Consider the following 19,041-nt stretch of genomic DNA (forward strand, 5'->3'; position numbering starts at 1 on the left):
ACAAGCTGTCACATGATTTATGTTTTGTTCAAATATTGTAAAATCTATGTCAGCCTGAACTCTAGCGTCACCACACTGAAAAATATTTCATTATAAAACAGTCATAGATTGTAAGGTTTATTTGAAAATATTCGGATAAACTGATCCTAATCCTGCAATATTGATATAAAGAAAACGACTATAGTCTGTTTGGTATGGGTTACATGTGTTTTAACTGGTCTGTAACAAACGTAAGCTGTCAAAATGAGCACGATTGCGTTTGACGGATTATACCACTACGTCTATTTAATTAAAAACAGCGTACACACGCTACGGATATACGTCAGACGACGGTAGGTCTTGCATTTCGAAGTACCGTTGCATAAAACTACTGTGAACGACTAGTAAATGTGCTTTATGTTTCAACTTCGGTAATTATCGTTTCGAGTCTGCTACCACCATACTACTTCCCCACACACAGTGTAGCCTACTCTGCTACCATATGTTTAGGTATCTATGATGCTACCATTGAAGGTTATAGGTTGTCCAAATTGTAAAAGATACACAAAAAATGTGAAAAGTCCGTATCTCTACGACCCCCATAGACCATTAATTGTTCAAATTACGATCGGGATATTTAGATATTATGTGCTTAATGTGTCCCGTCTTCCCCAACCTATTACTAATATGATTTCTTTTGTAAAAACTTCTTAAACTTGCATATAGAGTGGATTCTGTTGAGGCGTGCGTCTTTCAATGTGTGTCTTCCGAGAAAACCTGTTTTATATCAGTCACACGGGATATACTGTTATATCGAACTGCGGTGTACGACCGGTGTCCTGATATGTTTATTTCGACCGTTGAATTTGTGCCTGCCAGTCCTGCGCACGTAACGCGACTGCGAATGCGCAGAAGGTCGAAAAAAATGAGAGACCTATCAAATATGTTCCGGGTGGAAAACGGTCCGGGGCCAAATATGATTAGAAACATTTTTCATCGTTTTAAGGAACGTTTCCTGCCATCTATTCTATACTATTGACGTCGCTCTAAAGATAAGTTGTTGTTGTTCAAGTTGAAAGACGGTTGGGAAGCGAGCTTTCTTGATTATAACCTACCTAAAAAAAACAGACAAGCCCTTCCCGCACGCCAATATAGGAGCTTCTATTCTTAAAGATTACATTGAAAACCATCCAATTATGAAGCGAATGATGCGAGAAGCGATGTTTACTCTCGGAGTTCTTACTCTCATTGGGGCGTATGGTGGGTACAAGGTTTACCAAAACCCAGCAAGTATAAGAGGTTGAATCAACGCAGCAATGGCAAGGTTCAAGTTCTGGTGACTATGTTTTGTGAAATTGTTGGCCAGCATCTGGCGTTTAACTTGGCAGCAGAGCAACACTATTGACTTCTGTTATTATAATGTAGATGTTAATGTGTTACGCATTGTTTGTTTGTAAAACACGCATAAATATACGGTTACTCATTTACCGCGGACACCACGCTGTTTGAAGACTTATCAATGTACGTTGGAAACGTTCAGGTGGAGACCTAATACTTTTATTCGTGCTTAATGTTTCAACCGGCGCTTTAAAATGAAGGTAATATATGCTGGCTTCGCAAAAACTGGGACTAAAACCATGGGAGCCGTTTTCCGTGAGTTTGGGTACAAGACGTACGACTGGATTGAAAATTCTTGGTATCTTAGCGACGATTGGACGAAAATACTGGAAAAAGGAGGAACGGTGGAAGATTTTAGAAGAATGTACAAAGGTGTGGACGCTGTAGTTGATGGACCTTGCTTTATGTTTTGGGAAGAAATATTGGAGGCTTTCCCGGATGCGAAGGTATAGCCATTTTTATTGTGTTTGCTTACAATTATCAAATACGTAGTTTGTGTAAAGTATGCATGCTAACTCAGAACCAACTACTATATGATTTGATAATATATGGTCTTTAGACTATTGCTGGTTGTTTGTTTGTAATGTATTGTACGTTGGGGTGAGATAGTGCATGTTTTTATCTTATTTTATCGTGTCATTTGATAGTAAACAAGGAAATTATGAACGAGTCTTTACGACTTCTATTATTGGTTAAAAACACAGCTAAGAAGTATGGGGTGTTATATGTGCCATATTGTTATCCATCTTACCCTAAATACATTAAACTTCGATCTACAGATAATCTTTTCAAGCCGAGACGAAGGCGATTGGGTACGAAGTTTAACGAAAACTTTAGATGCTCTTCCATCCGAGCCTAAGTATGTGTTAATGCAATCTCTATCTTATTCTGGATGGAAGCATTTCGAATTTACCTCAGCTTGTGGTAAGTTAACGAATTTTCAATAAAGTGTTTTGCTTATATAGCCGGAGGGGGGAAGACGGGACACGTTTAGCACAAAATATCCAAATATCGTGATCGTGTTTTAAACAATTAACAACGGTCTATGGGAGTCTTGAGAATACGGTTTTGAAATTTGTTTACCACCAAATAAGATGAAAAAAACATTTTTTGTTTACTACCATATGAGATGAAAATATAGTATGAAAATGTGTATCATCTTCCCCCCACTCTACTATACATATATGTATTGAGACAGAGTATTCATCCACAAAAAATAAATTACCTTCGTTTATTTAATAATTCAGGTAAAAAGCTCTGGCCTAGATAGAACGTAGAGTGGTTAAACTTTTGTCTTTTAGTGCAAATGGAACTTGGTTCAAAACAGAAGTGGCCCTGGTCAAACTGTCAGCACAACGAAACGGTTTGGAGACGAATGTACAGAAATCACAACGCTTGCGTTTTACAAGTAAGACTTTATTGTAAACAACATAATCATTTTATTGCATGGAAATTTGAAACTGACTGTAACGATTAGAATGCACCAAAGAAACAATTGTTGGTTTATGATTTTAAAGACGGTTGGGGACCTATCTGTGAATTCCTGGGAGAAAAAGTTCCAGACAAGCCCTTCCCGCACGCCAATATAGGAGCTTCTATTCTTAAAGATTACATTGAAAACCATCCAATTATGAAGCGAATGATGCGAGAAGCGATGTTTACTCTCGGTGTTCTTACTCTCATTGGGGCGTATGGTGGGTACAAGGTTTACCAAAACCCAGCAAGTATAAGAGGTTGGATCAACGCAGCAATGACAAGGTTCAAGTTCTGGTGACTTGTTGATCACAACTCACATACAAATTGCATGCTGTTTTATTGGCCTGCACTGCACAACTATTCACACATATTTATTAGTGTAACAGGTAAATAAGATGCATGCACTCATTTATTTAAATACGCAGAAAAATACATAATAGGATGGGAAAGATAGGGCACCTATTCATTATATTTTCTCGTCCTATTTGGTAGTAAACAAAGAACATTTAAAGAATGATAAAATCGTATATTCTCGCAACTTCCATAGACCGTTGTTAATTGTTAAACTCAATCAGGAAATTTGGACATTATGTGCTAAAGGATTCCCATCTTACCCCAACCTACTATAATATTTGTACATTGCACCGTGTGTGTTTTAGTTGCACCCGTTCCGGGACGCTGGCTTCGGGGTATTTGTATAGTCTGTTGCTAAAGTTTTGCGCTGTGCCTTGCCTATGGGGACATGGCGTTTTCATCAGCTTGTTCACTATTAGTTCTTAACTTGCTTTGTTACTGTGTCGTTGTGTTATCGGGCAGCTGTTTTTTGTCAGCATAAGTTTTATTGTACAAGTCGATTCAAGTTTTTTGCTATATGCGATGAGCCAAGATCGTGTTATGCAGAAAACATATAATGACGCGATTAGCTAATCTCGTAACATATATTCGCCTCGAGCATATAAACATAATGGCAATGTAACTTTTCTAAGTTCAGGTTCAGTTATTAACAGTGCGCACGTTGAGCAGTTGTTATCTGATGTATTTATATAGAGAAGTGGGGGAAGACGGGACACCTAAATATCTTGGTTGTGTTTTAAACTTAACAACGGTATATTGCAGTTGTGGGGATACGGTTTTATAATTCTTTGAATGTTCTTTGTTTATAACCAAATGGGACAAGAAAATAGAATGAAAAGTTGTCCCATCTCCCCCCCCCCCCCTACTACACATAGTAATGCGTTTCAACCTGGATAAAAGCTTCACAAACCGTGCGCGTTAACACCAAGGTGTATAGTGAAACTTTTACTAATAAACAATGATGATAGAAAAGTTTAAGCATCTGTTTTGTGAGATTGTATATGGTAGGGTTGGGGAAGATGGAACACCTTTTTATTCGATTTTCTCGTCTCATTTAGTAGTAAACAAAGAACATTCAATGAATTATAAAACCGTGTCTTCACGACTCCCATAGACCGTTGTTAATTGTTTAAATTACGATTCGGATATTTAGATATTATGTGCTAAAGGTGTCCCATCTTCCCCCGCCCTACTATATATCAGTAACTGCGCAAGTGGACTGTACCTATAGAATAGACCTCGCGAACAAAACTAAGAGGTAAAGCTGTACTAACTTTTGTAATATTTTTCGATATAAATGTATTTGTATTCCCACAGATATTTCCCACACAGCCAAGATCAATTTAGAGTAGCTGGCAACATTAGAAATATGTAACAGTCCCGACTTTTTATTGCCTAAACGTGATGCGCGTATAGTCTTTGAAGGTTGTATATCAATGGATCGCTGTCTGCAATGCTGAACAAGCGGTTTGTATTTACACACAGATATCAAACGGTCAAAGTAACTGATTGACTAAGTGTTTTTTAACTATAGTTAAACCCGATTTAAAGTCATTCACCCTATTTGGATACGTAGATTCAGAAAGAGTATAGATTGCATAAAGTAGTAGCAAAATGAAGGTAATATATGCTGGCTTTAGTAAAACCGGCACCAAGACAATGACGGCCGTGTTTCATGAGTTTGGATACAAGACATATGACTGGCTTGAGAACTCGTGGTATCTTGGTAAAGATTGGAGAAGGATAATCAAAGAAGGCGGAACAGTGGAAGATTTTAGAAGAATGTACGAAGGTGTGGACGCTGTGGTTGATGCCCCCTGTTATAACTTTTGGGAGCAGATTTTGGAAGCTTACCCGGACACCAAGGTAAAGTTTTTCTATATAATGTATGGACAATTTAGACAAACCATTAGTGACCAGTTCTTGTTTAGCTTTTTGCCCAACAGAAATATATGACCACGGTGGCCAAAGCGTCTAATATATTTGCTGTTTTATCTTAGTCGTAGATGCGGGTATAGTTATGTTATGTATGTTATTGTAACATCAGTCTCAATAGCAAAATGTATGTACTAACGAATTAAAACATCCAAACCGAACTCCATCTTCAAGCTATATGTATGTTCATGTAACAACCCTCTATTTCCCATATAGATAATTATATCAATTCGTGAGGAAGAGGCTTGGTTGCGAGCTTTGTACAAGCAAATTGACTCAATGGAAAAAGATCCAATATACGTAATGATGCTGTTGTTGTCTTATTCAGGCCGGAAGTATTTTCAGTACACCCAAGCTTGTAGTAAGTGTTAACTTTTTCCACGGGAATTTGTTGAATATTCGTGTTGTGTAAGATGGGAACATCAGTTATCACATAATGTCCCATTTTTTCAATTGGGATTTTACCAATTAACAATGCTCATTTAGAGTTGTGAGGATACGGTTATATGATTCTGTAAATAAACTTGTTTAATAGCAAACGAAACGATAAAATAGGGTGAAAATATTTTATAGCTGCTTTCTCAATAATGACAACTCTCTCAATAATGTTGTAATTAGCATAAAGTGTATTGTCTTAAACAGGCCAGTTAAGGTAGCAGCACCAAGCTACGAACTGTACCTCTGGTTTAGAGACGAGCACTGTGACTAAAGGCCTACGTTGAATTTTTTTATCTTTTAAACTTAATGCCAATCATTTTGAATACAGGTTTAGTTGCTATAGGCAACCCTCCCAGCAGTTGGCGTTGGTTTACAGTAAAGAACGGGATGAATTTTAAGAGATTGTATCGACTCCATAATAACTATGTGTTACAGGTAAAATATAACGAGTGTGGCAATGTATTCTGAACGTTTTTCGCTGGCCTACTTGTTTATATTTTTCATATACAGTAGGGTGGGGAATACAGGACACCTTTCACAAATAATATCAAAGTATCTTAATCGTGTTTGATCGTGTTTTACAGCGGTCTATGGAAGTCATAAGAATACGGTTTTATAATTCATCAAATGTTCATTGTATACTACCAAATGGGTAAAAAAACAGATTGTAAAGGTGTCCCATCTTTCCCCCCCTTACTATATTTCCTGAACATCCTTCGTTGTGGTACTTGTTCATATTTGTCGACTGCCAATCAACGGCTTAAGTAATGAAATTTAAAACGATTAAAATCGTCAACAATTCTTTTTTTCAGTCCAAATTTTGAAAGAAGTATTACAAAAATAAGTGTTAAAATTTGTAATTTTAAACAAACGTTATTAAATCATTTTTAGAACATAAATGTTGTGGATTAGGCTAAATAGTCCGCTTTTAAGGTTCGGAGCAATTTTAGTTGCTATATAACAGATAAGCAAGGGTTAGAAGCAAATTTTCAAATATGCGATAAATTTACGTTTAATATAGAAAGCACCAAAGAAACAATTGTTGGTTTATAATTTCAAAGACGGTTGGGGACCTATCTGTGAATTCCTGGGGGAAAAAGTTCCAGACAAACCGTTTCCACATGCTAATATTGGAGCTTCGATAATGAGGGAATACATGGAAAACCATCCAATTATGAAGCGAATGATGCGAGAAGCGATGTTTACTCTCGGTGTTCTTACTCTCATTGGGGCGTATGGTGGATACAAGGTTTACCAAAACCCAGCAAGTATAAGAGGTTGGATCAACGCAGCAATGACAAGGTTCAAGTTCTGGTGACTATGACTTATTACGTGGGTTGTTATATATCAGTGGTACTTAAACTTTTATGTAAGCCTTACCTAATTAACAGAAATGCTAATTAGATTTACCCCCAATTTGTAATATGACCCTCATTTATTAAAAAGCGAAAACAACTAATTACATCAGTTAAACTTAATGCGACAGATGCGCTTGCTTTTTGGCAACGAGTTGTTCAAACCTAGAATAGTAAGCCACAATAACTACAAATGGCACAATTTTTCTGTCCCGTTTACAGACGTGGATTTTGATTGCTAGCTCATTTACCCCCTAAATACGAGGAATTTATACCAGTTTAAAAAATGCTGTTATACATAGTAGGGTGGGAAAGATATGACACCTTATCATTCTATTTCCTTGTCACATTTGGTAGAAAAACAAAGAAAATTCTAATAATTATAAAACCGTATACTCACAACTCCTATAGACCATTGTAAAAACATTGTTTAAATTTTAAAACATGATCAGGATATTTAGATATTCTGTGCTAAAGGTGTCTCATCTTTCCCACCCTATTATATTCTTGAAGTTCATGGAATGTTTTGAATAAACACAACCACATCATATTTTGCTTGTTGTAATGTGAAATATTTATAAATGTGATTCACCAAAAATAAATACATATAAATATTTAAAGTGTATTTGATTTCTCAGAATACACAATTCAACCCATGTTTAGTTCATGTTTTACCCAAATTTGTATTCATGCTTTGTCTATTTTTTCTTATTTTATATCCGTATTTTGTCCAAATTTTTGTACAATATTTTTATCCATGTTTTGTCCAGATTTTTTCCCATGTAATGTCAAAAACTTGTCATTTTTTGTCTATGTTTTATAAATATATTTTGTTCAAATTTTTTCCATGTTTGGTTTGAATTTTTATTTTAATTACCATTTGCTTTTTTAATTATTATTTTTTTTCAAACTTATGTCCATGTTTTGTGGAAATTTTTATCCATGTTTTGTTCGATTTTTGATTTATTTTAACATTTATTTTTCCATGGTTTGTCTATTGTATGTCCAAACTTATGTCCATGTTTTGTCCAAATTTTGTTTAAGTTTTGTCAAACAATTTTCCATTTGTTATCCAAATTTTGTCAATATTTTTATCCATGTTTTGTGGAAATTTTTATCCATGTTTTGTCCAAATTTTTATTCATGTTTTGTGGAAATTTTTTTCATGTTTTGTCCAAATTTTTCCATGTTTTGTCCAAATTTTGTTAATGTTTTTTTTCAAAAATTGTCCATTTGTTATCCAAATTTTGTCAATATTTTTATCCATGATTTGTCTAATTCTTATTCATGTTTTGTGGAAATTTTTATCCATGTTTTGTCGAAATTTTTATCCATGTTTTGTCGAAATTTTGTTAATGGTTTGTCTATGTTTTGTCTAAAAATTTTTCATTTGTTATTCAAAATTTGTCAATATTTTTAACCATGTGTTGTCTGATTTTTATTCATGTTTTGTGGAAATTTTTATCCATGTTTTGTGTAAATTTTGTTAATGTTTTGTTCAAAAATTTTCCATTTGTTATGCAAATTTTGTCAATGTTTTTATCCATGTTTTGTCCAAATTTTGTTAATGGTTTGTCTATGTTTTGTCAAAAAATTTCCATTTGTTATGCAAATTTTTTTCAATATTTTTATCCATGTTTTGTCTAATTTTTATTCATGTTTTATGAAGATTTTTATCCATGTTAAGTTCAAATTTTGTTAATGTTTTGTCTATGTTTTGTCAAAAAATTTTCCATTTGTTATCTAAATTTTGTCAATATTTTTATCCATGTTTGTCGAAATATTTATCTATGTTTTGTCCAAATTTTGTTAATGGTTTGTCTATGTTTTGTCTGAAAATTTTTCATTTGTTATTCAAAATTTGTCAATATTTTTAACCATGTGTTGTCTGATTTTTATTTATGTTTTGTGGAAATTTTTATCCATGTTTTGTGGAAATTTTGTTAATGTTTTGTTCAAAAATTTTCCATTTGTTATCCAAATTTTGTCAATATTTTTATCCATGTTTTGTCTAAATTTTGTTAATGGTTTGTCTATGTTTTGTCAAAAAATTTTCCATTTGTTATCTAAATTTTGTCAATATTTTTTTCATGTTTTGTCCAAATTTTTCCATGTTTTGTCCAAATTTTGTTAATGTTTTTTTCAAAAATTGTCCATTTGTTATCCAAATTTTGTCAATATTTTTATCCATGATTTGTCTAATTCTTATTCATGTTTTGTGGAAATTTTTATCCATGTTTTGTGGAAATTTTGTTAATGGTTTGTCTATGTTTTGTCTAAAAATTTTTCATTTGTTATTCAAAATTTGTCAATATTTTTATCCATGTTTTGTCTATTTTTTATTCATGTTTTGTGGAAATTTTTATCCATGTTTTGTCCAAATTTTGTCTATGTTTTGTTCAAAAATTTTCCATCTGTTATCCAAATTTTGTCTATATTTTTATCCATGTTTTGTTGAAATTTTTATCCATGTTTTGTTGAAATTTTTATCCATGTTTTGTCCAAATTTTGTCTATGTTTTGTTCAAAAATTTTCCATTTGTTATCCAAATTTTGTCTATATTTTTATCCATGTTTTGTTGAAATTTTTATCCATGTTTTGTCTAATTTTTATCCATGTTTTGTCGAAATTTTTATTCATGTTTTGTCCAAATTTTGTTAATGGTTTGTCTATGTTTTGTCTAAAAATTTTTCATTTGTTATTCAAAATCTGTCAATATTTTTAACCATGTGTTGTCTGATTTTTATTTATGTTTTGTGGAAATTTTTATCCATGTTTTGTCCAAATTTTGTTAATGTTTTGTTCAAATATTTTCCATTTGTTATCCAAATTTTGTCAATATTTTTATCCATGTTTGTCGAAATTTTTATCCATGTGTTGTCCAAAATTTGTTAATGTTTTGTCTACGTTTTGTTAAAAAAATTTTCATTTGTTATTCAATTTTTGTCAATATTTTTATCCATGTGTTGTCTGATTTTTATTTATGTTTTGTGGAAATTTTTATCCATGTTTTGTGGAAATTTTGTTAATGTTTTGTTCAAAAATTTTCCATTTGTTATCCAAATTTTGTCTATTTTTTATTCATGTTTTGTAGAAATTTTTATCCATGTTTTGTCAATTTATCCATGTTTTGTGGAAATTGTTATTAATGTTTTGAGGAAATTTTTATCCATGTTTTGTCCAAATTTTGTCTATGTTTTGTTCAAAAAGTTTCCATTTGTTATCCAAATTTTGTCAATATTTTTATCCATGTTTTGTGGAAATTTTTATCCATGTTTTGTTCAAGTTATTTTAATTTTTTGTTAAAAAATTTTCCATTTGTTATTCAAATTTTGTCAATATTTTTATCCATGTTTTGTTAATGTTTTTATCCATGTTTTGTGAAAATTTTTATCCATGTTTTGTCCAAATTTTGTCTATGTTTTGTTCAAAAATTTTCCATTTGTTATCCAAATTTTGTCAATATTTTTATCCATGTTTTGTGGAAATTTTTATCCATGTTTTGTCGAAATTTTTATTCTTGTTTTGTGGAAATTTTTATCCATGTTTTGTTCAAATTTTGTTAATGTTTTGTTCAAAAATTTTCCATTTGTTATCCAAATTTTTTCAATATTTTGTACCATGTTTTGTCTGATTTTTATCCATGTTTTGTCCAAATTTTTATCCATGTTTTGTGGAAATTTTTATCCATGTTTTGTCCAAATTTTGTCTATGTTTTGTTCAAAAATTTTTCATTTGTTATCCAAATTTTGTCAATATTTTTATTCATGTTTTGTAGAAATTTTTATCAATGTTTTGTCCAAATTTTGTTAATGTTTTGTTCAAAAATTTTCCATTTGTTATCCAAATTTTGTCAATATTTTTATCCATGTTTTGTCGAAATTTTTATCCATGTTTTGTCTAAATTTTGTTAATGGTTTGTCTATGTTTTGTCAAAAAATTTTCCATTTGTTATCTAAATTTTGTCAATATTTTTTTCATGTTTTGTCCAAATTTTTCCATGTTTTGTCCAAATTTTGTTAATGTTTTTTTCAAAAATTGTCCATTTGTTATCCAAATTTTGTCAATATTTTTATCCATGTTTTGTCGAAATTTTTATCTATGTTTTGTCTAAATTTTGTTAATGGTTTGTCTATGTTTTGTCAAAAAAAATTTCCATTTGTTATCTAAATTTTGTCAATATTTTTTTCATGTTTTGTCTGATTTTTATCCATGTTTTGTCCAAATTTTTATCCATGTTTTGTGGAAATTTTTATCCATGTTTTGTCCAAATTTTGTCTATGTTTTGTTCAAAAATTTTTCATTTGTTATCCAAATTTTGTCAATATTTTTATCCATGATTTGTCTAATTCTTATTCATGTTTTGTGGAAATTTTTATCCATGTTTTGTCTAAATTTTGTTAATGGTTTGTCTATGTTTTGTCTAAAAATTTTTCATTTGTTATTCAAAATTTGTCAATATTTTTATCCATGTTTTGTCTATTTTTTATTCATGTTTTGTGGAAATTTTTATCCATGTTTTGTCCAAATTTTGTCTATGTTTTGTTCAAAAATTTTCCATCTGTTATCCAAATTTTGTCAATATTTTTATCCATGTTTTGTTGAAATTTTTATCCATGTTTTGTTGAAATTTTTATCCATGTTTTGTCCAAATTTTGTCTATGTTTTGTTCAAAAATTTTCCATTTGTTATCCAAATTTTGTCAATATTTTTATCCATGTTTTGTCTATTTTTTATCCATGTTTTGTCCAAATTTTTATCCATGTTTTGTCCAAATTTTGTTAATGGTTTGTCTATGTTTTGTCTAAAAATTTTTCATTTGTTATTCAAAATTTGTCAATATTTTTAACCATGTGTTGTCTGATTTTTATTTATGTTTTGTGGAAATTTTTATCTATGTTTTGTCCAAATTTTGTTAATGTTTTGTTCAAATATTTTCCATTTGTTATCCAAATTTTGTCAATATTTTTATCCATGTTTGTCGAAATTTTTATCCATGTGTTGTCCAAAATTTGTTAATGTTTTGTCTACGTTTTGTTAAAAAAAATTTCATTTGTTATTCAAATTTTGTCAATATTTTTATCCATGTTTTGTCTATTTTTTATTCATGTTTTGTGGAAATTTTTATCCATGTTTTGTCCAAATTTTGTTAATGTTTTGTTCAAAAATTTTCCATCTGTTATCCAAATTTTGTCAATATTTTTATCCATGTTTTGTGGAAATTTTTATCCATGTTTTGTCAATTTATCCATGTTTTGTGGAAATTTTTATTAATGTTTTGAGGAAATTTTTATCCATGTTTTGTCCAAATTTTGTCTATGTTTTGTTCAAAAAGTTTCCATTTGTTATCCAAATTTTGTCAATATTTTTATCCATGTTTTGTGGAAATTTTTATCCATGTTTTGTCGAAATTTTTATTCTTGTTTTGTGGAAATTTTTATCCATGTTTTGTTCAAATTTTGTTAATGTTTTGTTCAAAAATTTTCCATTTGGTATCCAAATTTTTTTCAATATTTTGTACCATGTTTTGTCTGATTTTTATCCATGTTTTGTCCAAATTTTTATCCATGTTTTGTGGAAATTTTTATCCATGTTTTGTCCAAATTTTGTCTATGTTTTGTTCAAAAATTTTCCATTTGTTATCCAAATTTTGTCAATATTTTTATTCATGTTTTGTGGAAATTTTTATCAATGTTTTGTCCAAATTTTGTTAATGTTTTGTTCAAAAATTTTCCATTTGTTATCCAAATTTTGTCAATATTTTTATCCATGTTTTGTCGAAATTTTTATTCATGTTTTGTGGAAATTTTTATCCATGTTTTGTTCAAATTTTGTTAATGTTTTGTTCAAAAATTTTCCATTTGTTATTCAAATTTTTTCAATATTTTGAACCATGTTTTGTCTGATTTTTATCCATGTTTTGTCCAAATATTTATCCATGTTTTGTGGAAATTTTTATCAATGTTTTATCCAAATTTTGTTTTAATGTTTTGTTCAAAAATTTTCCATTTGTTATCCAAATTTTGTCAAAAGTTTTATCCATGTTTTGTCCAAATTTTGTTAATGTTTTGTTCAAAAATTTTCCATTTGTTATCCAAATTTTGTCAATATTTTTATCCATGTTTTGTCTGATTTTTATTCATGTTTTGTGGAAATTTTTATCCATGTTTTGTCGAAATTTTGTTAATAGTTTGTTCAAAAAATTTCCATTTGTTATCCAAATTTTGTCAATATTTTTATTCATGTTTTGTGGAAATTTTTATCAATGTTTTGTCCAAATTTTGTTAATGTTTTGTTCAAAAATTTTCCATTTGTTATCCAAATTTTGTCAAAAGTTTTATCCATGTTTTGTCCAAATTTTTATCCATGTTTTGTCCAAATTTTGTTAATGTTTTGTTCAAAAATTTTCCATTTGTTATTCAAAATTTGTCAATATTTTTAACCATGTGTTGTCTGATTTTTATTTATGTTTTGTGGAAATTTTTATCCATGTTTTGTCCAAATTTTGTTAATGTTTTGTTCAAATATTTTCCATTTGTTATCCAAATTTTGTCAATATTTTTATCCATGTTTGTCGAAATTTTTATCCATGTGTTGTCCAAAATTTGTTAATGTTTTGTCTACGTTTTGTTAAAAAAATTTTCATTTGTTATTCAATTTTTGTCAATATTTTTATCCATGTTTTGTCTATTTTTTATTCATGTTTTGTGGAAATTTTTATCCATGTTTTGTCCAAATTTTGTTAATGTTTTGTTCAAAAATTTTGCATCTGTTATCCAAATTTTGTCAATATTTGTAACCATGTTTTGTAGAAATTTTTATCCATGTTTTGTCAATTTATCCATGTTTTGTGGAAATTTTTATTAATGTTTTGAGGAAATTTTTATCCATGTTTTGTCCAAATTTTGTCTATGTTTTGTTCAAAAAGTTTCCATTTGTTATCCAAATTTTGTCAATATTTTTATCCATGTTTTGTGGAAATTTTTATCCATGTTTTGTTCAAGTTATTTTAATTTTTTGTTAAAAAATTTTCCATTTGTTATTCAAATTTTGTTAATGTTTTTATCCATGTTTTGTTAATGTTTTTATCCATGTTTTGTGAAAATTTTTATCCATGTTTTGTCCAAATTTTGTCTATGTTTTGTTCAAAAATTTTCCATTTGTTATCCAAATTTTGTCAATATTTTTATCCATGTTTTGTGGAAATTTTTATCCATGTTTTGTCGAAATTTTTATTCTTGTTTTGTGGAAATTTTTATCCATGTTTTGTTCAAATTTTGTTAATGTTTTGTTCAAAAATTTTCCATTTGGTATCCAAATTTTTTTCAATATTTTGTACCATGTTTTGTCTGATTTTTATCCATGTTTTGTCCAAATTTTTATCCATGTTTTGTGGAAATTTTTATCCATGTTTTGTCCAAATTTTGTCTATGTTTTGTTCAAAAATTTTTCATTTGTTATCCAAATTTTGTCAATATTTTTATCCATGATTTGTCTAATTCTTATTCATGTTTTGTGGAAATTTTTATCCATGTTTTGTCTAAATTTTGTTAATGGTTTGTCTATGTTTTGTCTAAAAATTTTTCATTTGTTATTCAAAATTTGTCAATATTTTTATCCATGTTTTGTCTATTTTTTATTCATGTTTTGTGGAAATTTTTATCCATGTTTTGTCCAAATTTTGTCTATGTTTTGTTCAAAAATTTTCCATCTGTTATCCAAATTTTGTCAATATTTTTATCCATGTTTTGTTGAAATTTTTATCCATGTTTTGTTGAAATTTTTATCCATGTTTTGTCCAAATTTTGTCTATGTTTTGTTCAAAAATTTTCCATTTGTTATCCAAATTTTGTCAATATTTTTATCCATGTTTTGTCTATTTTTTATCCATGTTTTGTCCAAATTTTTATCCATGTTTTGTCCAAATTTTGTTAATGGTTTGTCTATGTTTTGTCTAAAAATTTTTCATTTGTTATTCAAAATTTGTCAATATTTTTAACCATGTGTTGTCTGATTTTTATTTATGTTTTGTGGAAATTTTTATCTATGTTTTGTCCAAATTTTGTTAATGTTTTGTTCAAATATTTTCCATTTGTTATCCAAATTTTGTCAATATTTTTATCCATGTTTGTCGAAATTTTTATCCATGTGTTGTCCAAAATTTGTTAATGTTTTGTCTACGTTTTGTTAAAAAAAATTTCATTTGTTATTCAAATTTTGTCAATATTTTTATCCATGTTTTGTCTATTTTTTATTCATGTTTTGTGGAAATTTTTATCCATGTTTTGTCCAAATTTTGTTAATGTTTTGTTCAAAAATTTTCCATCTGTTATCCAAATTTTGTCAATATTTTTATCCATGTTTTGTGGAAATTTTTATCCATGTTTTGTCAATTTATCCATGTTTTGTGGAAATTTTTATTAATGTTTTGAGGAAATTTTTATCCATGTTTTGTCCAAATTTTGTCTATGTTTTGTTCAAAAAGTTTCCATTTGTTATCCAAATTTTGTCAATATTTTTATCCATGTTTTGTGGAAATTTTTATCCATGTTTTGTCGAAATTTTTATTCTTGTTTTGTGGAAATTTTTATCCATGTTTTGTTCAAATTTTGTTAATGTTTTGTTCAAAAATTTTCCATTTGGTATCCAAATTTTTTTCAATATTTTGTACCATGTTTTGTCTGATTTTTATCCATGTTTTGTCCAAATTTTTATCCATGTTTTGTGGAAATTTTTATCCATGTTTTGTCCAAATTTTGTCTATGTTTTGTTCAAAAATTTTCCATTTGTTATCCAAATTTTGTCAATATTTTTATTCATGTTTTGTGGAAATTTTTATCAATGTTTTGTCCAAATTTTGTTAATGTTTTGTTCAAAAATTTTCCATTTGTTATCCAAATTTTGTCAATATTTTTATCCATGTTTTGTCGAAATTTTTATTCATGTTTTGTGGAAATTTTTATCCATGTTTTGTTCAAATTTTGTTAATGTTTTGTTCAAAAATTTTCCATTTGTTATTCAAATTTTTTCAATATTTTGAACCATGTTTTGTCTGATTTTTATCCATGTTTTGTCCAAATATTTATCCATGTTTTGTGGAAATTTTTATCAATGTTTTATCCAAATTTTGTTTTAATGTTTTGTTCAAAAATTTTCCATTTGTTATCCAAATTTTGTCAAAAGTTTTATCCATGTTTTGTCCAAATTTTGTTAATGTTTTGTTCAAAAATTTTCCATTTGTTATCCAAATTTTGTCAATATTTTTATCCATGTTTTGTCTGATTTTTATTCATGTTTTGTGGAAATTTTTATCCATGTTTTGTCGAAATTTTGTTAATAGTTTGTTCAAAAAATTTCCATTTGTTATCCAAATTTTGTCAATATTTTTATTCATGTTTTGTGGAAATTTTTATCAATGTTTTGTCCAAATTTTGTTAATGTTTTGTTCAAAAATTTTCCATTTGTTATCCAAATTTTGTCAAAAGTTTTATCCATGTTTTGTCCAAATTTTTATCCATGTTTTGTCCAAATTTTGTTAATGTTTTGTTCAAAAATTTTCCATTTGTTATTCAAAATTTGTCAATATTTTTAACCATGTGTTGTCTGATTTTTATTTATGTTTTGTGGAAATTTTTATCCATGTTTTGTCCAAATTTTGTTAATGTTTTGTTCAAATATTTTCCATTTGTTATCCAAATTTTGTCAATATTTTTATCCATGTTTGTCGAAATTTTTATCCATGTGTTGTCCAAAATTTGTTAATGTTTTGTCTACGTTTTGTTAAAAAAATTTTCATTTGTTATTCAATTTTTGTCAATATTTTTATCCATGTTTTGTCTATTTTTTATTCATGTTTTGTGGAAATTTTTATCCATGTTTTGTCCAAATTTTGTTAATGTTTTGTTCAAAAATTTTGCATCTGTTATCCAAATTTTGTCAATATTTGTAACCATGTTTTGTAGAAATTTTTATCCATGTTTTGTCAATTTATCCATGTTTTGTGGAAATTTTTATTAATGTTTTGAGGAAATTTTTATCCATGTTTTGTCCAAATTTTGTCTATGTTTTGTTCAAAAAGTTTCCATTTGTTATCCAAATTTTGTCAATATTTTTATCCATGTTTTGTGGAAATTTTTATCCATGTTTTGTTCAAGTTATTTTAATTTTTTGTTAAAAAATTTTCCATTTGTTATTCAAATTTTGTTAATGTTTTTATCCATGTTTTGTTAATGTTTTTATCCATGTTTTGTGAAAATTTTTATCCATGTTTTGTCCAAATTTTGTCTATGTTTTGTTCAAAAATTTTCCATTTGTTATCCAAATTTTGTCAATATTTTTATCCATGTTTTGTGGAAATTTTTATCCATGTTTTGTCGAAATTTTTATTCTTGTTTTGTGGAAATTTTTATCCATGTTTTGTTCAAATTTTGTTAATGTTTTGTTCAAAAATTTTCCATTTGGTATCCAAATTTTTTTCAATATTTTGTACCATGTTTTGTCTGATTTTTATCCATGTTTTGTCCAAATTTTTATCCATGTTTTGTGGAAATTTTTATCCATGTTTTGTCCAAATTTTGTCTATGTTTTGTTCAAAAATTTTCCATTTGTTATCCAAATTTTGTCAATATTTTTATTCATGTTTTGTGGAAATTTTTATCAATGTTTTGTCCAAATTTTGTTAATGTTTTGTTCAAAAATTTTCCATTTGTTATCCAAATTTTGTCAATATTTTTATCCATGTTTTGTGGAAATTTTTATCCATGTTTTGTCGAAATTTTTATTCATGTTTTGTGGAAATTTTTATCCATGTTTTGTTCAAATTTTGTTAATGTTTTGTTCAAAAATTTTCCATTTGTTATTCAAATTTTTTCAATATTTTGAACCATGTTTTGTCTGATTTTTATCCATGTTTTGTCCAAATATTTATCCATGTTTTGTGGAAATTTTTATCAATGTTTTGTCCAAATTTTGTTTTAATGTTTTGTTCAAAAATTTTCCATTTGTTATCCAAATTTTGTCAAAAGTTTTATCCATGTTTTGTCCAAATTTTGTTAATGTTTTGTTCAAAAATTTTCCATTTGTTATCCAAATTTTGTCAATATTTTTATCCATGTTTTGTCTGATTTTTATTCATGTTTTGTGGAAATTTTTATCCATGTTTTGTCGAAATTTTGTTAATAGTTTGTTCAAAAAATTTCCATTTGTTATCCAAATTTTGTCAATATTTTTATTCATGTTTTGTGGAAATTTTTATCAATGTTTTGTCCAAATTTTGTTAATGTTTTGTTCAAAAATTTTCCATTTGTTATCCAAATTTTGTCAAAAGTTTTATCCATGTTTTGTCCAAATTTTTATCCATGTTTTGTCCAAATTTTGTTAATGTTTTGTTCAAAAATTTTCCATTTGTTATCCAAATTTTGTTAAAATTTTTAACCATGTGTTGTCTGATTTTTTTTTGTGTTTTGTAGAAATTTTTATCCATGTTTTGTTCAAATTTTGTAAATATTTTTTTTTTTTAATTTTCCATTAGTTATCCAAATTTTGTCAAAAGTTTTATCCATGTTTTGTCAAAATTTTGTTAATGTTTTGTTCAAAAATTTTCCATTTGTTATCCAAATTTTGTCAATATTTTTATTCATGTTTTGTGGAAATTTTTATCCATGTTTGGTCCAAATTTTGTTAATGTTTTGTTCAAAAATTTTCCATTTGTTATCCAAATTTTGTTAAAATTTTTAACCATGTGTTGTCTGATTTTTTTTTGTGTTTTGTAGAAATTTTTATCCATGTTTTGTCCAAATTTTGTAAATATTTTTTTTTTTAATTTTCCATTAGTTATCCAAATTTTGTCAAAAGTTTTATCCATGTTTTGTCAAAATTTTGTTAATGTTTTGTTCAAAAATTTTCCATTTGTTATCCAAATTTTGTCAATATTTTTATCCATGTTTTGTCTGATTTTTATTCATGTTTTGTGGAAATTTTTATCCATGTTTTGTCGAAATTTTGTTAATAGTTTGTTCAAAAAATTTCCATTTGTTATCCAAATTTTGTCAATATTTTTATTCATGTTTTGTGGAAATTTTTATCCATGTTTTGTCGAAATTTTTAT

General features: G+C 28.1%; 2 protein-coding genes across 2 annotated transcripts; both read left to right on the forward strand.

The window, feature by feature from the left end:
• The first annotated feature begins 98 nt into the window (after positions 1 to 98).
• Positions 99 to 3,905, forward strand: LOC149741244 (uncharacterized). Its single transcript, XM_089884404.1, has 4 exons — positions 99 to 1,823; positions 2,157 to 2,301; positions 2,679 to 2,785; positions 2,855 to 3,905. Exons 1-4 carry the CDS (start codon positions 1,572 to 1,574, stop codon positions 3,149 to 3,151), a joined length of 801 nt encoding a protein of 266 aa, XP_089740530.1. The 5' UTR covers positions 99 to 1,571; the 3' UTR covers positions 3,152 to 3,905.
• A 797-nt stretch (positions 3,906 to 4,702) lies between these two features.
• LOC149741245 (uncharacterized) lies at positions 4,703 to 7,547 on the forward strand. The gene is made up of 4 exons (XM_089873194.1): positions 4,703 to 5,073; positions 5,359 to 5,503; positions 5,909 to 6,015; positions 6,602 to 7,547. Exons 1-4 carry the CDS (start codon positions 4,822 to 4,824, stop codon positions 6,896 to 6,898), a joined length of 801 nt encoding a protein of 266 aa, XP_089729320.1. The 5' UTR covers positions 4,703 to 4,821; the 3' UTR covers positions 6,899 to 7,547.
• The last annotated feature ends 11,494 nt before the right edge of the window (positions 7,548 to 19,041 follow it).

This window comes from Ciona robusta, chromosome 1 (genome assembly GCF_009617815.1).
Source record: "Ciona robusta chromosome 1, ASM961781v2".
In the NCBI taxonomy this organism is placed as follows: Eukaryota; Metazoa; Chordata; class Ascidiacea; order Phlebobranchia; family Cionidae; genus Ciona; species Ciona robusta.

Coding starts and splice junctions, on each gene's coding strand:
- LOC149741244 (XM_089884404.1), top strand. CDS start 1,572: ATGAAGGTAATATATGCTGGCTTCGCAAAAACTGGGACTAAAACCATG. Junction 2,302..2,678: donor CGAATTTACCTCAGCTTGTG/GTAAGTTAACGA, acceptor TTTGTCTTTTAG/TGCAAATGGAACTTGGTTCA. Junction 2,786..2,854: donor ACAACGCTTGCGTTTTACAA/GTAAGACTTTAT, acceptor TGTAACGATTAG/AATGCACCAAAGAAACAATT.
- LOC149741245 (XM_089873194.1), top strand. CDS start 4,822: ATGAAGGTAATATATGCTGGCTTTAGTAAAACCGGCACCAAGACAATG. Junction 5,504..5,908: donor TCAGTACACCCAAGCTTGTA/GTAAGTGTTAAC, acceptor TTTTGAATACAG/GTTTAGTTGCTATAGGCAAC. Junction 6,016..6,601: donor ATAATAACTATGTGTTACAG/GTAAAATATAAC, acceptor CGTTTAATATAG/AAAGCACCAAAGAAACAATT.